This window comes from Manis pentadactyla, chromosome 9 (assembly GCF_030020395.1).
Source record: "Manis pentadactyla isolate mManPen7 chromosome 9, mManPen7.hap1, whole genome shotgun sequence".
In the NCBI taxonomy this organism is placed as follows: Eukaryota; Metazoa; Chordata; class Mammalia; order Pholidota; family Manidae; genus Manis; species Manis pentadactyla.
Genome location: NC_080027.1, coordinates 29775300 through 29796921, shown reverse-complemented (window position 1 = coordinate 29796921; position 21622 = coordinate 29775300). Strand labels below are relative to the sequence as shown.

The following is a 21622-nucleotide window of genomic DNA, read 5'->3' as shown; positions in this document are numbered from 1 at the left end:
CTAACTTAGTTCCTATTCTCATTAATTGCTGGATCCAATGGGCAGGTCTAAATCTTTCACTTGTGTTGACCATTTCCTACTTCAACTATATACTTGACATCTCTTTCCTGGTCTCCAGTTCCAAATGTTCCTTCCTGGTCCCCTGTAATCCTTTACTATCCTTCAATAATGGAGATATTCTCCAGGGCTCATTATTGACCATTTTCCTACTCCATGCAGTTGCTCCTTTGGTAATCTCAATCACTGTGATGGGTATTCTTCTGCATAAAGTATTTTCTGTACTTTGGATTAATTTCTTTAGAATTCCAAAAGTTACAGGGAAAAGGATAAAAAATATTTTTGTGACATTCTGAAAGGACTGTACAACTTACAATGTCCCCCATATGATCAGAGTTGGCAATGGTCCTTCCCAGGACTGATAGGATTCAAACATGCAAAACAGGTAAAAAATATAGAAGCAAATATGCAGAAAACTCCAGATTTCTATTAAGGGCAATGAAGAGAAAAAAATCTGAGTAGAAGTTTCAAGAATGAAGGTATAAGAAAGGTTGTAATTGTTGTAGGCCTTGAGTACTTAATGAGCAGACACACTGATTCCAGCAGTTAAAGTGCAGGAATGAAGGGAAGAAGCTGGAGCCACCCAGATACATGAATCCCCCATGTGATGAATCACACCTGCCTTTCTCAGGAAGCTACTTTTGGGGAGACAATTTATCATGTGTTTCATTGGGGAGAAACTTTAAGACATGTATGCAAAGACTGGTAAAGAATCTTGTTCTAAATACCTTGGACCAGTCAGTATTCTTCCTGTCTTCAGTGGACACTCCCTTCTTCCACCTCATCCCTAGCAGACAAGCCCTCCTCTGAGGGGGAAAAAATACATCTCTTACCTTTGGTTGGCCTGGGAATTGGCAGACCCAGTAGTACATACTGGCCTCTACTCTGGGATGACAGCAGTAAAGATCTGCTCCAAGTCTCTGTCTACTATCCGCTGATGTAAAATGACCCATAACACTCAGGTTGTTTTGTTTCAGGGACCATCTCACAGGTAGCTTCAGGGAGTGACAGATGCACCCCATTAATCTGACCTCCTCTTCTTTGATACAGACACTTTTTTTTAAAACTCATGTGCTAGGCAACAGTTAAAAACAAGTCCCCTAGCCAAAATCCCATCCACAGATTATTTCCCTGAGTATATTTCCCAGAAGTGTAATTACTAGATCAAGGGTGGGAATTCTCAAGACTTCTGACAACTACTAAATTCCACCCAAAAAAGCTGTGTGAGCTTATACTCACCTCAGCTTTAGATTGGCAATCAAACTCTGTGCCTCTTGTCTGTACTGTTATACATACAAATGCTGTCTGATAGGCAAAAAATGGCATCCTCGACACTACTATACAGGAAAGTGGTTATAAGCAGACCTACAGCTAGACCACAGGGACCCAGAGGATTGCAGCTTAACCACTTAGAAGGTAAAGATCACACCTACTTACCCTCTCTAGGCCTCAGTTTCCTCATCTGTAAAATATAAATAAAAAAGGTACCTCCTTCATAGGCTTGATGAAATGAACAAATACATTAAAAAAACACTAAGAATGGTCTTACACCTGGAAAGCTCCCTTGTTGCCATTTGAATTTTTAAATCACTTTACTAAAGACGAATTTTTTTCCCACCGGTCATTCGTATTTCTTCCTTAGGGATTTAGTCACTTTGTGTAGGGAACTGGGACTGAAGACCAAATATTAGAATATATTAGCAAATAAAGGAAAGGCAATCTTGATGAAAACATATTAAGAAACAAAGTTTCCATAAAACATCCCCTCCCTTTTCTCTCCTCTAGCTACCTGCCTACAATCAGTTTAACCTACTCTGCCTCGAGATAGTCCTATCTGCTCCAAAAGAAACAATATGAGAAGAACTTTACACAAATTTGACAATGCGGTCACTGTCATATAGCATAAAAACTCTACCTGTATGCTACATCAATAACAAATGTGTCATTTACCAAGTACTTACACCAACATTACACTAGAAATGCTAGCTAAGACTTTAAGAACATCTCTGATTGGTGACACATCAAAAGGAACATCACTTAGTGGTAACAGGGAATCAGCTTAAGGTTTTCTGAGGAACACTGCATGGAAGTAATATGCAGTCCTTCCATTAAGTCTATTCAGACAGCGGAGTTCCAAAAAGCTAGTCAGAACAAGTGTGGCAAGACAAATATCTAAGGTAGTTGCAGAGGCCACTGATGGAAGCTGTGGAGCCATCTTTTCTGGAAGTCAAGAATAAGCTCATCTGGCTGAGTTCTGTAACTTCTCTACACACACTGTGACCCAGCCACTGCTGACACTCAGGAACCACACTCACCCTGGGGAGATACTGTTTTTCTCCATGGAGTGTTGAGGAATGAGCATTTGCATCAGAATTCTGAATTCTGAATACTCTGAATTCTCAGAATTTTGGAAACATGTTTGTTGATGATGATGAATGAGAGAAGAGCCTTTATTCTAACTTAAAGAGAAACTTGTCCCATAGAAAGGTCTGTTTTCCAAGGGCCATTTTTGTTGGCCATGTGGAGAATAAACCATTCCTAGTCTCACATTAGGTCTCTTTCAAAACACAGACTCTCAAAATCATTGGTTAAAAAAAGGCTATCTTAAAATAATGTTGCATGACAATTAAGATGTTAAAAGCAAAAAATTAATTTTGAAAATGATTTGGTAGGGATATAGCTTGCCCTCTGCAGCTATTAATTTCATCATCTCTCTGCAGCCACTAAGTTAGGAGAGTAATAATAAGATAGTGTGGGCATGTGTAAGTTTATAGCATGTTGTAGTTATGCATTCAATCGCTGATTTACCTCAGCTGTTTTATTTTGACAAAAGAACATGATTATGTTTTGCATCTTTCCTTGTCAATCATGTCTTGGCATCAGAGCAAGAGACAGGAAATGTGCTTCACAGGAGAAGACCACCTGCCAATGAAGAGTGGTCATCAGTCTACAGAGGAACACAATTCCCATTTCAGTTTATACATTTGAATTAACAACAGCAGGTCACAGAGAGAACTACTGATCATAAAACCAAGAGTCTGACTTCCCTGCCTGTTAGCTTATTGACCCGAGTAAGTTCCTTTTCTAGTTTCTGATTCCAATCTGTAAAACTTGTAAAATATCAGTAATACCTATCCAACAAACCCAAAAGTTGTTTGGGCAGTAAGAGGAAACACCTTTACAACCTAAAACATACAAACATAAACAAACAGAACAAGCCATAGACCCCTAATATAACATCTACTCAAACACAAGAGACAAATCACAATTTGTAATGTTGAGGATGTTAACTTACTAAAGTACAATTAATTTCCCAGATGAAAATGGTTTAATAATGGTGAAACTTAAAAACTGGTAAAATCAACAAAGTATATTGACTAAAGATTATTTTTCCAACCATGACAAATATTATGCTGACATTTATTGATGCAAAGCTTTTAATCCCTCTTTCTATCATATACTCCAAATCCTACTTACTATTCAATATGAAGCATGATATAGTCAGAGGTTTCTTTGGCAGAATAATCAATATGTCAAACTCAAAGCATTTTCTCCCTTAAACTTACCTGACTGAAGGCATCTAACCATAAGACAGAAATGAATTGGTTTTAGTTTAGTTGAGTTTACCAATAAGGGTCTAGAAGGTAACAAAAAGGACAAAGATAAATCTTTTTGGAAATTAAGTTAAAACAAATTTCACATTTTATTACATCAGTGAATATAATCACCTAGGTATACTTTTATTACCAAAAATAATGATACTCATCATAAAGAAAAAGGAAAAAGCAAAGAAGAAAATGCACCTCAGACCAGAATACCATAACAAAAGTTTTGTGGAAGCTGCATTTTATTTGAAAATCCACCCATTTTTGCTAACATACATTTTAATATTGTAAACAAAAATAGAATCTGCAGAGACAATGCAACAAGTATGCTTAAACTCATGTACAGAATTGCTTTCCTACAATGAACTGTCCTTCTTAAGGCCCCTCTCAACTGAAACATTAAGATGTATTTACACAAAGCACCGATCAACAGTGCAGTTTAATTCTTCGTTAACTAAACTCTTGGCTAGACATTAACTTTAAAGATACTATTTCCCCTTATTTAAAAGGTACATGATCATAACATGGCATGAGCCAAATAAAAGGATCAAGGATTTTGTTTCCTTCCCTCCCCCCCATCACACCTCCTAGAGTTTTACTGAAAAGAAGGAAAGTATTGAAGTGAAAGCAATTCCTCACATTCATGTTGGAAAGGCCCTAATGTCAAATGGAAAATAATGACATGCCAAGCACAAAGCAGTAAAGTTCCTTCCCAATGCACTAATGCTGAACTAAAATGTAGTGCTTTCCTAGTCAGTGAACTGTTCCCTTGCAAAATCCTAGGCACAGAATTGACTATATGGATTAATGCATTTATAATGCTTCCCTTAATCCCATAGAGACTGAGAACTCTTAAACATTTCAGACCTATGGATTTGCCTTAAAATATTTAGTGCTCTGTATGTCAGCTGAAAAGCATTCTGAATCAGATTCATTCTTGTGGATAAAAATCAAGCATACCATGTACATCCATACTGATTTTCATAAGGAGGTTTGATACAATATTAATGTTATGTAAATTGATAATCATAAATAAATACAAATACTTAAGGAATGTCTACTGCAAACTGAATATATAATTTTTTTAAAAAGAAGTTAATTTTAGTTACTGTTTCTGTATCTGTGAGGACTGGAGAAAAGAAAAATACTGCATAATTAAGAATTATGATTTCTGATTCCCCCCAAAAGAGTCCTGTTGCATTATAGTAAAGGACACAGCTCTTTTCTCCAGGCAGCTTTTCCAAATACAAATTTGACACTTTCCAAATATGGGCTATTCTTGGGAGGTTACTGATTATGGGTATTATTAGGAGTTGAAAGAACTGAAGGGTTAGTCACCAAAAAGACAGATCTTAGTCTGAAATCATGGCAATTCTTGGCTTTATAAACTGTATTGATATGTTCTCCTATAGACTAATCCCAATTTCCTTCATGGGCCTTCACTGGATTACTGTAGCATTCTAATGGAAGTAGAGAGTTTAAGAGACAGCAGTTTGGATTTTGCTGGAAGTAAGTATTTGCTGTTTGAGCACTTGTCCTTTTGGAGTAATTCCATTCTCTTCCATCTAGTTACATAAACTGTATCTGGAAAAAGAAAAGTTTAAGTCAATTATTGCATTGTAGGATGTCTTCTCAGAAATAAAAATGCTTTGTGGCTTTTAACATCCAATTGGCCCAGAACTGTTCATAACATGCTTATTACAAACCCTGATTAAAAAACAAATTACCAGCTTATCATGTGCCGGAACTCAGTATTTGAAGCCCAATTCGTGGTCCTTATAAATATCTAATTGCTAAAATCCAAGGGGTAGAAGGAAGATGATGAGCAACTTTCCCTGACAGTTCAGAAAATCTTTCCATGAACACAATATCCACATAAAAATCTCACTTAGGAAAGCAAAATTTGAAATATGTTTCCAAATGATGCCATAAAATTAGAGATAATTAAAGGAATAGTAACATTATGCTTACTAAGTAATTTATTAATATAAATCAAAATCTGAAAGATCTACGAGCAAATACTTTTCAAATAGGTTTTCACTGTTCACCCATATATCACTCAGGATATCCCTTACACTATTCATCCAAAGACATTAGTGAAGTAGATATGATAATGAACTACTATCAGATCAGAAGAGTACAATCTCTCAGAGATCTAGAAAGTGTATCTACACTGAGGGCTAGAGCACCAAGAAGAACAAATTACACTGTCTTCCAGCAAGAAGAGTCAGTGTGGATCAAATGCAGAATCAGATATCTATCAAAAAGTGCTTAAGTATTCACTTGCCTTAACTTTAAACAAATAATAAGGTGTTTTTTTTGGAAAATGTTACTATTTTTAACTGAAAACCCATATATACAAATATAACCTTTTAAAGAAATTGTTAAAATGAATTTTTCACAACTATGGCCATTATATTAAAACTAAAGATGCTCCCAATCAAGCTCTCATCCAATGTGTAAAATCATGTTGCTCTCTATAAATCTTTAAAGACTGACTAAAACACCCAGTTTTTAAGGGTCGTATTATATCTCATCCATCTGCAGTGAGGGGTGGATGCTTATATATAAACATGAGAGATGCATTAAGGACATTTTCCAAAAGTTGTTTGTCCTTATGTCCTATCATGATCTATTTTTATTCTTCACATAAAGAATAGAGGAGGAGGAGGAGGAAGAGAGGGAACCTAGAGTCCTTTAAAGAAACAAAGGAGAAGAGTGAATGGTACTTAAAATGTTTGGTAATTTTTATAAGTATTTAAGTCCCCATCTCCCCCAACAAGCAGCAATACCTAAAGTGATTTATAAGAAATCCTCCAAAGAGAGCTCTGCAAAAGGGTCCTTTCCTGAAGCTCTGTGAGGACTGTGACTGGAGGGGCTGGATGCTGCAGACAGCTGGGGGAAAGAAGACAGAGAGAGGGAAAGAAAAAAAGATCTCAGAATGACAGAACATGAAAGCAGAAAATGTAATGAAAGAAGAAGTGGCTTGTTTTGTCATCTTTAATAAAGGCAGCCTTTGTAGAAAATGGAGTTATTAAAACAAAGTTCCAGTCTCATGTCAAATAAAGGGTGTCAAATGGCATGTGTTTTTCAGAAAACAAACTGTCTGAAAGCCCAAGGGAATAAAGTCTTCTACTCAAAAAGGTCAACATAAACTGACCCATGGGTAAGGCTTTCATTGTATGTGTTTTGGGGAGAGGGGAAGATGGGAAGGGCATAAATGTGGTTTTTCTTTTTAACTGAGGGAAGATGTTCCTGTGTCCAGGCTGAAACTGAAAACTCTATTCCAGTCCAGACTCAACACATCTAGCTGTAATAATTTTTTTTCCTTCCTTATAAGAGGTGAAAAGTTCTGTCCTCAGTGCTCACACTTTTCTACACATGGAGTTATCTCCTGCCTGTTTATCTGGACATGCTATATATATCCTGATGTATATACTCTGACGGTGTCCTTACAGGTCACCTAGAACAACTGCCAACATAGTGCCCCAAATATAGGGAATACTTAAGATCTTTGATTCTGCTTGTTTTAATACATTTGCTTGATTGTAGGAATTTGCTGCTAACAGTCATTTGAATATACAGTAAGTCAAGTGGACTGTTGGTTGAACCCAATAATGTATCTTTAGTATTACCTCAAAGAAAGAGTTCCTGAAGAACCAAGATGTTCATTTTCATATATACACATGCTTCACCCAGCCTACTTAAAGAGTATTTCAAACCAAACACGAGCCATTTTAGTTTGTAACAACCTTTTACCTTTCCCCCCCTCCCCTGCCATAAGACTGCAGAGGCACGAAACACAGGGATACCAATGAAATGAGCTGTCCTTTTAGGGGTGTTCAATGAAGTTGACTAAGTGCAAGTAGTTTCAATTCACACTTCAACATTCAAATCTTACAGTGGATTTCAAGACTGAAAATCTGTCTTTGCTGGTTCAAAGTGATCTCATTCCTTCCTTTTAATTTTTTTTAAGAAAAGCACGATAGAGAATAGCCAATGAGTTTCAACAAATGTATCACCAGTACATGTAATTTGCTGCTTTGGACACCAAGATCAATTTACAGGCTTAGAAATCATAGTCAGTTATATTAGTGGTTGAGTCATTTTCACAATCCATACCTTATTCTTAGATATAAATGTTCAAAGACAATGGGAAGAGAAAACAGAAGGATGATGGAATTACATAAGCAGGCTGGGGCAGAATGTTTGTATTTGGGGATTCAAGTATCATCCACGCAGGAACAGATTAAGGTGCAACTTAATTGGAAAGATGTCTCTTCCTCCCATTTTAGACCAATCATGGATAACCACTGAGAAGCAGAATGATCCTTATAAAGGGATCATCAGTCACTGAGCCAGAGGGAATCTAAAATTAACTGGGTTTCTCTTCAAAACAGATTTTTCTCTTACACTTAAAGTTAAAACAAAAACAACAAAAACCTGCTTATTGCAGATAGATCACATCCAAAATCTTGAGTCTACGGTGAGAATCCCACTAAAATATTATCTTAAATCAAATGTTTTCATGAAGGCAGCAATCTGAAGACCTGACGGTCCAGAGGAAAACCCCCCTGAACAATGTGGGCAAAGAACACTTCTATTCTTCTCATATGTGAGCATATTGCTAGGAAGAAGTCCTACAGACTTACAAATAATGTTACAGAGGATACATTTTTCTTGGGGGATAAAAGTGCTAGTTTCTAATAATTCTAGTCTGTTAAATCAGTAAAATCCACACACATGTAGCTAAATTGAAACATGAGAAAACAAGACTTACTATCCCTACATTAAGTGTCATGTTATCAATATCCATCCCAGGCAGATGAAATCACAGACCACAGGCTGGTCTGGCCGACTGCAGAGTGCTACGGATCAGGCCACAAAGCAGCCTTTGACCATCTGGTCTTATCCCTTCCCAGAACTTGTACCAAAGCATAGGTAAACTATGCACATGTGGAAACGCAGTCAGAGTAAATAAAATAAGAGAAGGAAAGGAAACAGGCTGCAATAGCCTGACCACTGCTCAGGGCAAGCAGGAAGAACAAAAGAGCACAAAGGGGAAACAGGATCCTGGTTGGTGAGCATGGATTTTAAAAGTCTGAAAAAGTCGCCAGAAATTACAAGAGCCGACTCTTTACTTAGTCTTATAAATAAATTAAAGAACACATAAGGGCTGCTAAGTCCTGGAGAACAAGGATTTTTAAGAAAAACCTAACATATTATTAATTGCAAAATCACCAAATTTTACAAGCCAACATAAAACAAATTGTAATTGTCCAAATTCTACTATAAATATGGCATCATAGAAGAACAAAAACAACCTTTTACCCATTTATTTAAAAATAATACTTTGTACCACAGCTCCCACAGTGCTTTAAAAAATTAGTACAGCTATCAGTTTGTTCAAATTAAACTGGCCTATACCACAAATAAATATACCTGTTAAACAAAGTGGTCAGGTCTTACTAGTCTAATAGACACATTTTTTCTTCCCATTTATTTTACAGGAAAACGAAATATTGATAAGCAGTGAAAGAAGAGCAGCACATAAATAAAAACACTAAGATTTACAAGTAATTAATAATGGCAACTCTTATTTGAAATTCCTTCATGCCTTCCCTTCACTCTAATCAATCTTTAAAAATAAAACGCTGAAATGAAAATTCTAACATTACCAAAAATTTGCTTTTCTCGCCAAAGACTTTTTGATTGTAGAGTTTGTTTAGTTTAAGAGTACAGAAACTGTAAGTTAACTTTAATAAAAAGGTTACAGTTAACTTTAATAAAAAGGCAAGCATACCTAGAGTAAAAAGAATTCAATTGATACACTAAAAACCATAAAAACTGGTTTACTCCTTCATTATACTGCCATTTAACACCAAAGAAAGAAAACAGCAGCAGTCTTAGAAAGTGACACTAGTGCAATTTAAAGTCTGTGGGAGAATAAAGAATTAATATTTAAGGATTAACACCTGACATTACCATTGGCTGTGCTTAAGATTCTTAGAGAAGAATAAACTTTGCCGCATCCTTACATATTCAATTTTCAGTCACTCACAAGCCTAGATAGCAAACAGCAATGCTATATAGACTAGTTTTGTCTCTGTTAGAAAAGCAGAGTCAACGTCTTAAGAGAAAATGGGTAGACTATCTTTGCCAGGGATGACAGCAGTTTTGTACAAAGATGGAACTGAATCTAATCCTGGCTCTTTTATAAAATGGGGTTTAGAATATCTAGATCCAATACTATACCCCCATCTATGGATGGTCTTGAGGATTAAATGAAAATATACATAAAGCATCCAGCAGGTTGCATGGCATATACTAGTAACTGAAATATTAATTCAATTTTCCCTACTACTTACAACCAAATGCTTTTCTATTCTTAAATAAGAGGCCCAGCTCAAATGTCATCAAATCTGTGGTGCGTTTGCTCTTCCACTGTGTTCACAACACTCTGTTTCCTTATTCTTTTTCTACAGCCAGTTTTTTTGTGCTTCCATACTATACTCACCTGGAGGCTCCTCAGATGAAAACATTTTACTTGTCTCTTATTCAGCAACTAGCAGTGAATACACATAATAAACATACTATTACATGTTAAATTTAAATGCTTTTTGGTGATATAACAATCTCTGTATAAAAACAGTCTTTCTCTTAATTTCACCCTTTCTCTTAATTTTCACTCTCAAAATTTCTACTTTTTACAAGTTTTTAATATACCTAATATATTGTTGTAGGAATACATAATTTATAAATACACATACACTGAGGGCACGTGGTTAAAAAATATTTTCCTGATAATGCTTTTGCAATCAAAACATTCAGAGACCACAGCAATACTTAACAGGACTCCGCAGAAACATCAGCTGGTCACAGAACAGTAAGTTGTTTTTGGAGTATGTTTAAAACAGAGCCAGGCCATTAGTGGTACATTTGAATCCAGTTACACAGGGATATAAATATACAGTATTGCATTCCAATATTTTATACTAAAGATAAAGCTATTCCTCAGCTGTCTCTATGAAGGACAGCCAGAAGAGAGGATTTCTTTAAAGAGGAAATAAAAAAAAAACACTTGGGGAATAATGAAAATCGAGAACAATAATAGTTCAAAATCTTTGGGATGAAGCAAAAGCAGTTCTAAGAGGAAAGTTTATAGTGATACAGGCCTACTTCAAGAAATAAGAAATACCTCAAACAATTTAACTCTACACCTAAATCAACTAGAAAAAGAGGAGCAAAGATAGTAAAATTGTCACTATTTGGACATTACATGATACTGTATACAGAAAACCCTAAAAACCCTACCAAAAAGTAACCAGAATAAAGATTCAGTAGTTAACAGGATATAAAATCAATATAGAGAAATCTACTTCATTTCTATATAAAAATAATGAACTAGCAGGAAGATAAATTAAGACAACAATTCCATTTACAACTGTATCAAAACGAGTAAGGTATTTAGGAATATACCTAACCAAGGAGGTGAAAGACCTGTACTCTGAAAACTATAAAACCCTGATGAATGAAACTGAAGATGACACAAATAAAATGGAAAGATTTTCCATGCTCACGGATAGGAAGAATTAATATTGTTAAAATGGTCTTACTACCCAAAGCAATCTACAAGGTCAATGGAATCCCTACCAAATTACATTTTTCAAAGAACTAATAAGCAAATAATCTTAAAATTTATTTGGAACCACAAAAAGACCTCAAATAGTCAAAGTAATCTTGAGAAAGAAGACCAAAGCTGGGGGTATCATGCTCCCTGATTTCAAACTGTACTACAAAGCTACAGTAATCAAAACAGTATGGTACTGTCACAAGAACAGACACATGAACCACTGAAACAGAATAGAGAGTCCAGAAGTAAACCCACACTTCTATGTTCAATTATATGACAAAGGAGGCAAGACTACAAAATGGGGAAAAGTCAGTGCCTTCAATAAGTCGTGCTGGAAAAATTGGACAGCTACACACCAAAGTATGAACCTGGATCACTATTTTACACCATACACAAAAGTAAACCTGAAATGGATTAGAGCCCTAAATGTAAGGCCTGAAACCATAAAACTCCTGCAAGAAAACACAGGCAGTAAAATTCTTAAATACTGGCATTAATTTTTTTCTGGATATGTCACCCCAGGCAAGATAAACAAAAGCAAAAATAAACAAGTGGGACTACATCAAACCAAAAAGCATCTGCACAGCAAAGGAAACCAGCAACAAAATGAAAAAACAATCTACTGAATGGAAGAAGATATTGCAAATGATATATCCAATAAGGGGCTAATATCCAAAATATGGAAAGAACTCATACAACTCAATATAATTTAAAATGATTTAAAAATGGGTAAAGGACCTGAAGAGACATCTTTTTGAAGACATACAGATGGCCAATAGACATGTGAAAAGATGTTTCACATCAGTAGTCATCATGGAAATGCAATCAAAACCACAGTGAGCTATCACCTCACACCTGATAGAATGGTTAATATCAATGAAACAATAAATAAGAAGTGATGGTGAAGATGTGGAAAAAAAGGAACCCTCAGTACACCATTCGTGGGAATGTAAATTTTTGCAGCCACCATGGAAAGCAGTATGGAGGTTTCTCAAAAAAATGAAAATAGAACTACCATATGATTCAGTATTTCCACTTTCTGGAATCTACCTGAAGAAAACAAAATCACTAATCCAAAGACATATGCACCCCTATGTTTTCTGCATCATTTCTAATAGCCATGATATGGAAGCAACCAAAGCGTTCATCAGCAAATAAATGGATAAAGATGTGGTACATACACACAATGGAATGTTACTCAGCCATAAGAAAGAAATCCTGCCATTTGCAAGAACATGGATGGACCTAGAGGGTATTATGCTAAGTGAATAAACCAGATAGAGAAAAACAAATACCATATGATATTACTTACATGTGGAATCTAAAAACAAAATACAATGAACAGAATAGCAGTAGATAAAATACAATGAACAGTGACTGGTGGTTACCATGAAGGAAGGGTTGGGGTGGGTGGGTTAAATACGTAAGAGGATAAAGGTGCACAAAATCTCAATCATAATATAAATAGTCATGGGGATGAAAGTACAGCATAGGTAATATAGTCAATAGCTCTGTAACACCTTTCTGTTGACAGATAGTAAATACACATCATGGTGAGCATTTACTAATGTATATAATTGTCCAGTCACTATGTTGTACATCTGAAACCAATATAATACTATCGAACATGTTTCAATAAAAAATAAATAAAATAAGGAGAGGACTTCTCTACTGTTTAAGGTAGAGAGCCTGCCCTGTAGGTTGAGTATAGTCTTTGGTAACTGTTTCTTGGGTTTATGCTTAACATAACCCCATCTGAGGTTTCTTAGCTATCAATAAAACACAAAGTTATGTTAACATTACTCCTATCACCCTCAAAGCACTACTCATCTTGGAGGCAACAGACAATGATCTAGGAGCGCTCCTCATTCAATCTACACCCTCTAAAACTGAAGACTACTGCTAGAGTCTACAATAATTTAAAACTATTAATACAGAAGCAGTGTTATTCCAAAATGGCATCTAAGTCATCTCATTATAATTATGTCACCCTAAATTGACAAAAAGCTAAAGAAAACCATACTAGAGTGGGAAATAGATCAAAAGATTTCCTAAACTCATGGGAGAAAATATTAACGGATCTATGCTAAAAATAAACATCTTCCATATATCAGAAGTGCTTTCAATGGTAAGAGAAAAGTCCTTTTAAAGTTCCATTTGATGAATGGGAATCATGAAACCTGGTTCAGACTATCGAAGTGTTCACTGCTGATTCCTGGTAGATTTCAATTTATTACCCCCTCAAAACCAAGGAAAATGAAAATCTAGGTTTATGTCAATCAGTACTATAATGAGACAAAATAATTAAATGTAAGTATAAAAGGTAAAATCAGGCTCATCAAAGTTATATAGGCAATTTGCCATGGAACACTGACTGAGGAGTCGTCAAACAGACTCTATTGAACTGTGGTCCCAAAAAGATATGCTGAATGTGTACCTATGAATGTGCCCATATTTGGAAACAGGGTCTTTGCACACATAAGGAAAGTACAGTGAGGTCATCAGGGTGGGTCCTATTCCAGTGACTGGTGTCTTTTTTCGAAGAGGGAAATACCATGTGAAGACAGAGATGCAAGGAGAATGCCGTATAACACAGGCAGAGACTGAGTGCTGTGGCTGCAAACCGAAGAATGACTGGGGCTACCAACAGCTGGAAAATCCAGAAGAGGTATGGCTCTGCTGATATCTCGTTTTCAGAATAAATTTCTGTTGTTTTAAGCCATCAAGTTTGTGGTACACTAGGTTACAACAGCCTTACAACACTAAGAACAGACTCAAATGCAGATCTGGTGCTTTGCTTCCTCTCTAAAACTTGCTATCACAATTAATTTAGACTCTGCTAGAATTTATGGCTATAATTAACATACTAGGACATATAGGAGAAAGTTAAAGTCAGAACAGAGGAATAATTTTTTAAAAGGGGCTAGAGAAGTAAATTAGGCAATACACCCCTGTGCTTTCTACACACAATGCTATATGTGGTCATGATGCTCACCGTGAAGATTCTGTAGAGTTTCAGTCACTCAAGATTTTACAGTATGTTCTCCTTTTGAAGAAATTAGATTTCCACTTTTTTAGAAAGAATGTCTTTAGCAAAAAGTAGTAAAAAGGGCTTGTTCTACAGGTTGTCTTATTATTAATAGAGGTCAGCAGATGAACGCCTCAGATTTTTGTTGTGACAGATTTCAGGTGTGCCCTGGGGATTAGAGAACCATTTTCACCTATGGTACTAATTCCCAAATTTTCTCCTAATATCTTTTACTAGGTACGGATGAATGAGCACAATACACTGCTAACAAGGCAAAAGGCCTTCTTCAAAGAAATCCAGCTGGGCAGATCAGCTGACAGAAGACGCACTGCCAACTTCCACAGTTACACACCAAGAAAATTAAAAAAAAAAAAAAACCTAAACCTTAAAGTGAAGAGAGCCATTAGTTCTTACACACAAGAAAGTCATTATAAAGGCCATTTTTTGTGTGTTAAGACTTGAATTATTCCAATATCTAAAGCTAACAGTGCCCCTATTTAGAAGGGTAAAAAATCACTCACAACAAGCCATTGTTTCCTTTCAGACATTTAACTGATGTCAGATTTACTTAAAATTGGCTATTACAAACCAAAACACAGCAGCCATTTTGTATCTTTATACATATCCTCTGTGAACAGGCAATCCTCCATAAAAAACACCCAATACCAAATCAAGAAGCCAAAAACCTTTTAATATGCTTAGTTTTTAAGTTAAATGCCCAAATAAAACACTAGGGTTTTCCTACTGTTTTTGGGAAAACAAACTGGTAAGGAATCAGTGAGTTTCTGATGTAAGGGAGTGATTAGAACATAACAAACACAACAATACTTTTCCCCAAAGCTCATCAACATCTAAATTCCCTTCTAAAGATTCATTAAAGAATGTTGCTTCACATCACATTGACTTTCAGAAGAAAACTGAATCTAAGGTAAAATGTCTTTATGCTTAGTAAGGTAATAGCTGCATATCATAATGCAGAATGAGTTTACAAACTATTAGTCGGCCAGACATTTAAATACCAGTAAGTACCAGTAAAATTTATATAAAGCACAAGTGAAGGCATAGAATCCCTGTTCTCCCCAACTTGATAAACAGATACCCTAGTAACCTGTAACACACAATCAAGTAGTGAGCAGAACTGTGAGGAAGTGTGCAAGAGAAACAAAGCACTAACCATAGGAATCTAGTATTTTCCATGTAGTCAACCATTTAGGATGATGCACTATTGGAAACATATTAAAAAAAAAAAGCTACAATGTTAGGCATGAAACAGAATAACAGTGCCTATCTTTAAGCAACTAACAGTTACATAAAAATATCTTAAAAATATACAACAGCCAGCACAAAAAGCAGGGAGGGAACAAGGCAAGTATATAGGAAGGCATAATTTCAATACTATAGTGTAGTTGATTAAATTAAAGCAATGATGAAGACAATTTCCTGAAGAACAGAACAGTCTGAGCTAATAACCATCTGGAAGGTTTTAGCTACTTTCTCACTAACAGGCAGAAATGTAGCACTTAGAATAACCTAGATATAATGCAGAACACAAAACACATTGTGTGGAATGCCTCAATAAATGGCAAGAAGATAAACATTTTGAAGGACTTAAGTACTCTCAGAAATATTACCCTGATTTAATAGTAAGTAGGCAAGAGACCAGGGGCTACAAGTTATGCCCTAGGTGAATAATGGCTTCCAAAAGAATGCTTCAAGGAGTAGGAAAAGATTTTTGGCAATAGCTATACACATGGGATTTGATTAAAAGATCTATTTTGATGGAATTTATTTTACATTTAAACTACCATTTACAATGTACGAAGAGATGTTCTCTGCCTTCAAAGAATTTGAATCCAACTGAAAAAGGAGAGCAAAGTAATGAAAAAACAATTGAAAGGTAATTCATTAGGAAAAATTATTTTGTTTACAGCTAACACTGAATGAACAAAATTCAAGGGACTAAGTATCATTAAAAACTAATGCACGAGAAAATCTTAATTCAAAGTCATTTACTTCAAAGATGACAGGTTTAATTTTTTAATTATTAAAAATATTCAATCATGAAATTAAAGTTGTCTTCTTTCCTCAGGTAACAGTCATTTAACAGTCAACCTTACAGTAACTATTAGCCAACAAAGTACACCAATTTTGAACACTGCTATAAATTATTATAATGGTTATAAGTGAAAAGAGAGATCAGTGAGGAACAGTATAAGTTACACAATGGAAAGGGTAAGTTTTCAACCAGATTTGCTTGTTTAACATGTTTAAAAATTATTATGAGTTAGTCACCATTCTAGGAACCAGGGATATAGAAGTAAGCCACAGAGAAGCCTGCTTCTGTGAGGCTTACAAATCTAGTACAGGCATCTCTTGCTAGACTGGATGGATGGATGGATGGATGGACAGACAGATGTCAGGTAGTGAAAGTTCCATAAAGAAAAACAATGCAGGATAAGAAACTTCAGATTTGAGAAGGACTGGAAAGGGACAAGAGATGACTAAAGAATGAATAAAGAGTAAAACCACTTTATGACAGATGAAGAACTTCTGGAAAAGACAACAGAGCACTGGACATTTACTGAGAACTGCAAAGGCATGGGAACTGAAAAACCTGTATATTCTTTTTACTCACTGTTACACTTATATATACAGAGACTTTGTTTTTAAGATAAAGAAAGCTGAGGGGATGCAGGTGTACATTGTTTTATCTAGATTCACTTCCTTAGATTTTTGAGTATGGAGATAAGAAGCTACAAATACTGACTACAGAAAATTATTCCAGTATCTACATAATGGATTAAATTAGAAAGGCAAGGAACACAGGGTGACTACTGTAAAATAAGCACGAGATAGAGAGGTTTCAATCTGCATGAAGGCAGCAGAACATAAGGGTGGATCTAATAATAGCAGAGGAATAATTAGCAGGTCTTTCCAAGGAGACACATAGAGAACAAAGGGGGAAAAAGAATTAAAAGTAACATGGAAAGATACAAGCCTCTGAGACTTTTCAACTGATTCGAATGACTGTATGAGAAGACCAAAGTACCTCTGAGCCACTTCATCACCACTGATTGTCTTCTCCTAGTTATTAGTTTGTTTCCTTCATTCATGTGCTTTTTCAATCAATATTTAAAGTACTCATTTCAAATTTTATTTCTCAACTAGAAACTTACCATCCTAATGTTCTCATTTTTTTCTCTTCTGGCATACAATAACTAGGAAAAGGTATTTTGGTCACTGTTTCTTTTCATGCATATGGAAATTCTTACACTTTTTTGGTGTTTCATGGGAGTTACATGGATTTTAGAAGACAACAGATAAAACCTGGGTTAAGAGCAAATGCTAGGGCGCTACCTCTAAGATTTTTTTTTTTTTTGCCATATTAACATTAATAGTAATAAAAAGACTCATATAAAATGTTTCAAGTTTGAAAGTACTATCCAAAACTGTACAGGATATTCTTGACAACAATAGTAGTTACATCCTGAATGTGTAAGTGTATCTTATAATTCGGTAGGAAACCCAAGGAATTTGCAGAGTGGTTCACTCCTTTTGGAGAAGACTGTAGTGGCCATGTGGGCTCAGTCCCATTAGCACAAAGTGTGAAGCAGTGTGGTACAAATAAGCACTGGACAAGGAATCAGGGTTTCCTAGAGTAAGTTGCATTTCAACACTTATTTACTAGAAGAACCTGTCCAACCAACAATTAGCTTTCTTTATCTATAAATCAGGATGGTGATGCTAGGCCCATCTACCTTAATATTTATTTTGAGAATAAGGTGAGATAATGTATGTGAAAGTGCTTGAAAACTGTCAGGCAGTATCCAAGCTTAAGATAACAAATACATTCTGTTTCTGAGACAACAGTTTACAAGACAAAACCCAGACTGGGTGAGTGCAAGGTTTAGCCACACATCAGCAAAAAGACTTCTGTAGTTAGCAGTTCCTGGTAAATTTACAGCACTAGACTGTAGCTGTTTTTCTAAAATAAATGTAAGTTCTTACCACTTAGTTTCTTACAGGGAAAAAAAATAATTTTTAAAATAAATGCTATATACCTGACATTAGAAGTATGAACAACAAAGAAAAGAACTAAAGGATGTATGGAAGACATATAATCTCAAGAAACTATCTATACCAAATTCAGGGAAATCATGAATATCTTGAAAGATCACTAAAATTTAGTATGTTTCTTTAGCAAGTTCAGCCAAAATTTAGAAATACTGCTTGCAAAAGACAGAAGAGAAAGAAAACTATAAATACCCATAATCCACTTTATAAAAACAAATGAATAAAAAGTAACTGACTTACAAAAATAAGTAATGACTATATCCATTACTCTGACTCCCAGCTATCTTCATTGTGAATACTTAAATGACGACTGAGCAACACAAAGAAAAGGCCCCTTTAACATGGACAAGGGGAAAAAAAGGGCATCTGGGCAAACACACAAATTATGAAGCACATGGATTTTATCTTTTTAGAACTAAATTCACTATCCACTCCCAGTTACTGGAAAGCCCCAAGATGCCATTTAATAAATGAGTTCAATACTCAGAAATGCTGAACCATATCTCCTGTGCTTTACTAGTCTATGAAATACAGAGAGACTAGATTCAAACCAGATCAATACAAACTAATTTTGGCAATATAACACTATATGCACTGGCAAGTGTTTATACTACATGTATTCAAGTGGGAAAGGAAAATAAGTCCATTACCAAATGCTCACACAAATGTTTTCAAGTAAGCATTAAACACAGAAAGTAACCAATCAGTTGGCATTGGAAGCAATGTTAAGAAAAGCAGTGCTTTAACAATTGCATGTAATTATTTCTAATTACTAAATAATACGAGCAGAGCCACAGACATTAAAGACAAGCCACTCTATCACTTCACAAGGGTCTCATCACTTAGTATGTCACCGGAGAAGTGAATAACGAAGAAATGTCCTATCTTCCTCTCCTAACCATAATGGTGAGAAGCTTTAAAAAAACAATCCAGATTCCTCTAAAGCTAACAATAATCAGATAAAAGACAAACTGAAATGTTCAGGGTGAATTTGCAGGAACTAGGAGAGGGCCTTAGAAACATTTGAAGAGTAAAGTGTTTCCTTTAAAGAAATGATGTCAGCATGGGATTTTAAGCATTGTGCCTTTTTGGGGGTTGGTTTTCAGTGGCAGGAAGTTATCCAGTGAAAAACTAACATTCACAATTTTGAGAAGACTTGTCAAGTTTTACAAACATCCCAAGGGCAATGTCTGTGTTGTTGCACTATTTAAGCCAACGCACTGGAGCTCTGAGTTCAGATTTCTAGGATTCACAAAGAAGAGCATGCTAGAATCCTGGAACAGAAAGTAGATTCCTTAACTTCAGAAAAACCATCAGCTGGATCCACTACCCGTAAGTTACCAAGAGTTGTCCATCTTCAATATTTATAATCTGCTTGTACTTTCCATCCAAATACTCAGTATTCCCAAAAGCTCTCACATGAGAAAGACAGGAAGCAAATAACCACCACAATGAAGGGAAAAATGCAAATCACTTATTCTCAAGTTGCTTAAAAGGATTTTTAAGTATTATATTCCTTCCCACATCAAGCACATGAAAAGTTACATGTAGCATGTTAATACCTGTGCTCCTGATACAGGGCCAAAGGGGTTTGGTGGTCTCATGACAGGCTGGCTGTATATTAAGGTTGGTTGTGTCATTACAGGTACACTTCCCATTTGAGGAGACTAAAAAAAAAAAAAAAAAAAGTTAAAGGACGCTGACTCACAGCTTCTTTATTATGAGTAAGTAAACAAGGATGACAGAGATGAAAAGTACAAGTACTTCTGCTTTAACTCAAAGTGAAAATTCCTATGAATACAAATAAGACTAGCAGGTACAAATTTTTAAGAGTATTTTTTTTTGTATAGAAATTCTGTAATATCCTAATTTTTGAAAGTTTGTAAAAAAGCTCAATTTTTAAAATACAATGTGTTGTAAAATTTAAAACTTTCTATATATATAACAGATAAAACAATTTAAACCAAAAAATTTCCAAAATTTCCAAATTTTCCAGCTTTACTTAGACACAGGGAAACTTAGAACTGTAAAACAGCAAAGACATTTCAAAGTAAACTGCCTTTGGTATCAAATCAAGTTCTTATATAATAATGCAAGAGATCACAAGTGAATTACAGTTGATCCTTTGAAGAGGTTTACTTTCTATGGTTCTTCCATTTTACTTCAGATATTTTTAGGAAGAACCAAGAAGGCTTCAGTTATACACAAAGAGGTCAGTCAGTTCATGCCTGAGTAACTGAAAATAGAATCTCAACTAACCAACTCTTTGTTTAAAAAAAGTTACTTCATGTTAAAAAATTAACATTAATACATAACAAAACAGTGCAAACAGACAACTAAAATCTTGTATCTACAAGTTCTGTTTAACCTTCCAAGTAGTCTCCTATTTGTAGTGAAAACTTCACTTTATGGCCTGAGTTTTTATGCAAACTCCTTTCTTATATAATGACCACCAATCCAAAAGCTGCGAAACCTCTTTACACGTAGGCGAAGAGCAACTCCTATAAACCCTAAGTAAGGAAATAGCACAGCAGCAACAGTAACAAAGCCAAGCAACCAGCAACAGCCCTTGAAGCCTGGAAGGTGGGGTGAAGCCACTACCTTCATCCTCATCTTAAGTGTGTCTCTGTAAGAAGAGAGTGGGGAGAGTAAAAGCAGTCTAGAATGTAGACTGGACTGTGGGAAGCTTCAAGGTTAAAGGACTGGTCTTGTACTATAACAATTAGTTACAGTAAAGTTTCTCTGGCCTTTACTACATTTACCCTGTACAATTCAAGAAATGTTAGCAACAAAGGCTTGGAGTTAACATTAATGTCTAAATGACTTTGTAATGAAGTATAAAATGCCTAGCAAAGTTATGAAAGGGAAAAATAAGCAAAGTAATACTATAAACATAAATAAATGGTATCTGCTGTATAATGACTATTCTAGAAATACTTAGGAAACCAATGCTATGGAACAAGATTCTATGTGAAGCACTATGGTATGTGTGGCACTAAGTTCTTTTTTCAATTAAGTCTAATAAAGGGCATATTAAATATGAATCAACCTATTTTCAGAAAGTTGCATCTGAAAAAATACTTACGATTCCATATCCTATCATGCCTGTTGGTGTAGTAGCAGGATAGGCCATTACAGGGGGTGCCTGATACAGTGAAAGAAAAAATAAACAAGGAAGTATAACTCATGAGTTCAAAGTATTAATAGCTGTAGTTCAACTAAGAA

General features: G+C 35.4%; 1 protein-coding gene and 1 long non-coding RNA gene across 16 annotated transcripts in view; one reads left to right on the top strand and one right to left on the bottom strand.

The window, feature by feature from the left end:
* Positions 1 to 3872: 3872 nt before the first annotated feature.
* PICALM (phosphatidylinositol binding clathrin assembly protein) overlaps positions 3873 to 21622 on the bottom strand; it is a 121258-nt gene continuing 103508 nt past the window's right edge. For 13 of the 15 annotated variants that reach the window (XM_057507163.1, XM_057507159.1, XM_057507158.1 and 10 more), the window contains 4 exons: positions 21483 to 21542; positions 19960 to 20064; positions 6455 to 6557; positions 3873 to 5246 (listed from right to left, as the gene is read on the bottom strand). In XM_057507163.1, coding sequence (XP_057363146.1) covers positions 6465 to 6557; positions 19960 to 20064; positions 21483 to 21542 — 258 coding nt within the window. In that variant the 3' untranslated portion in view covers positions 3873 to 5246; positions 6455 to 6464. The remainder of the gene's footprint in view (positions 5247 to 6454; positions 6558 to 19959; positions 20065 to 21482; positions 21543 to 21622) is intronic. The other 2 variants (XM_057507161.1, XM_057507160.1) reach the window with 1 other exon arrangement.
* Positions 10068 to 21622, top strand: part of LOC130684861 (uncharacterized) — a 43553-nt gene continuing 31998 nt past the window's right edge. Inside the window, exon 1 of the long non-coding RNA XR_008999186.1 lies at positions 10068 to 10313. This is a non-coding gene — a long non-coding RNA (uncharacterized LOC130684861). The remainder of the gene's footprint in view (positions 10314 to 21622) is intronic.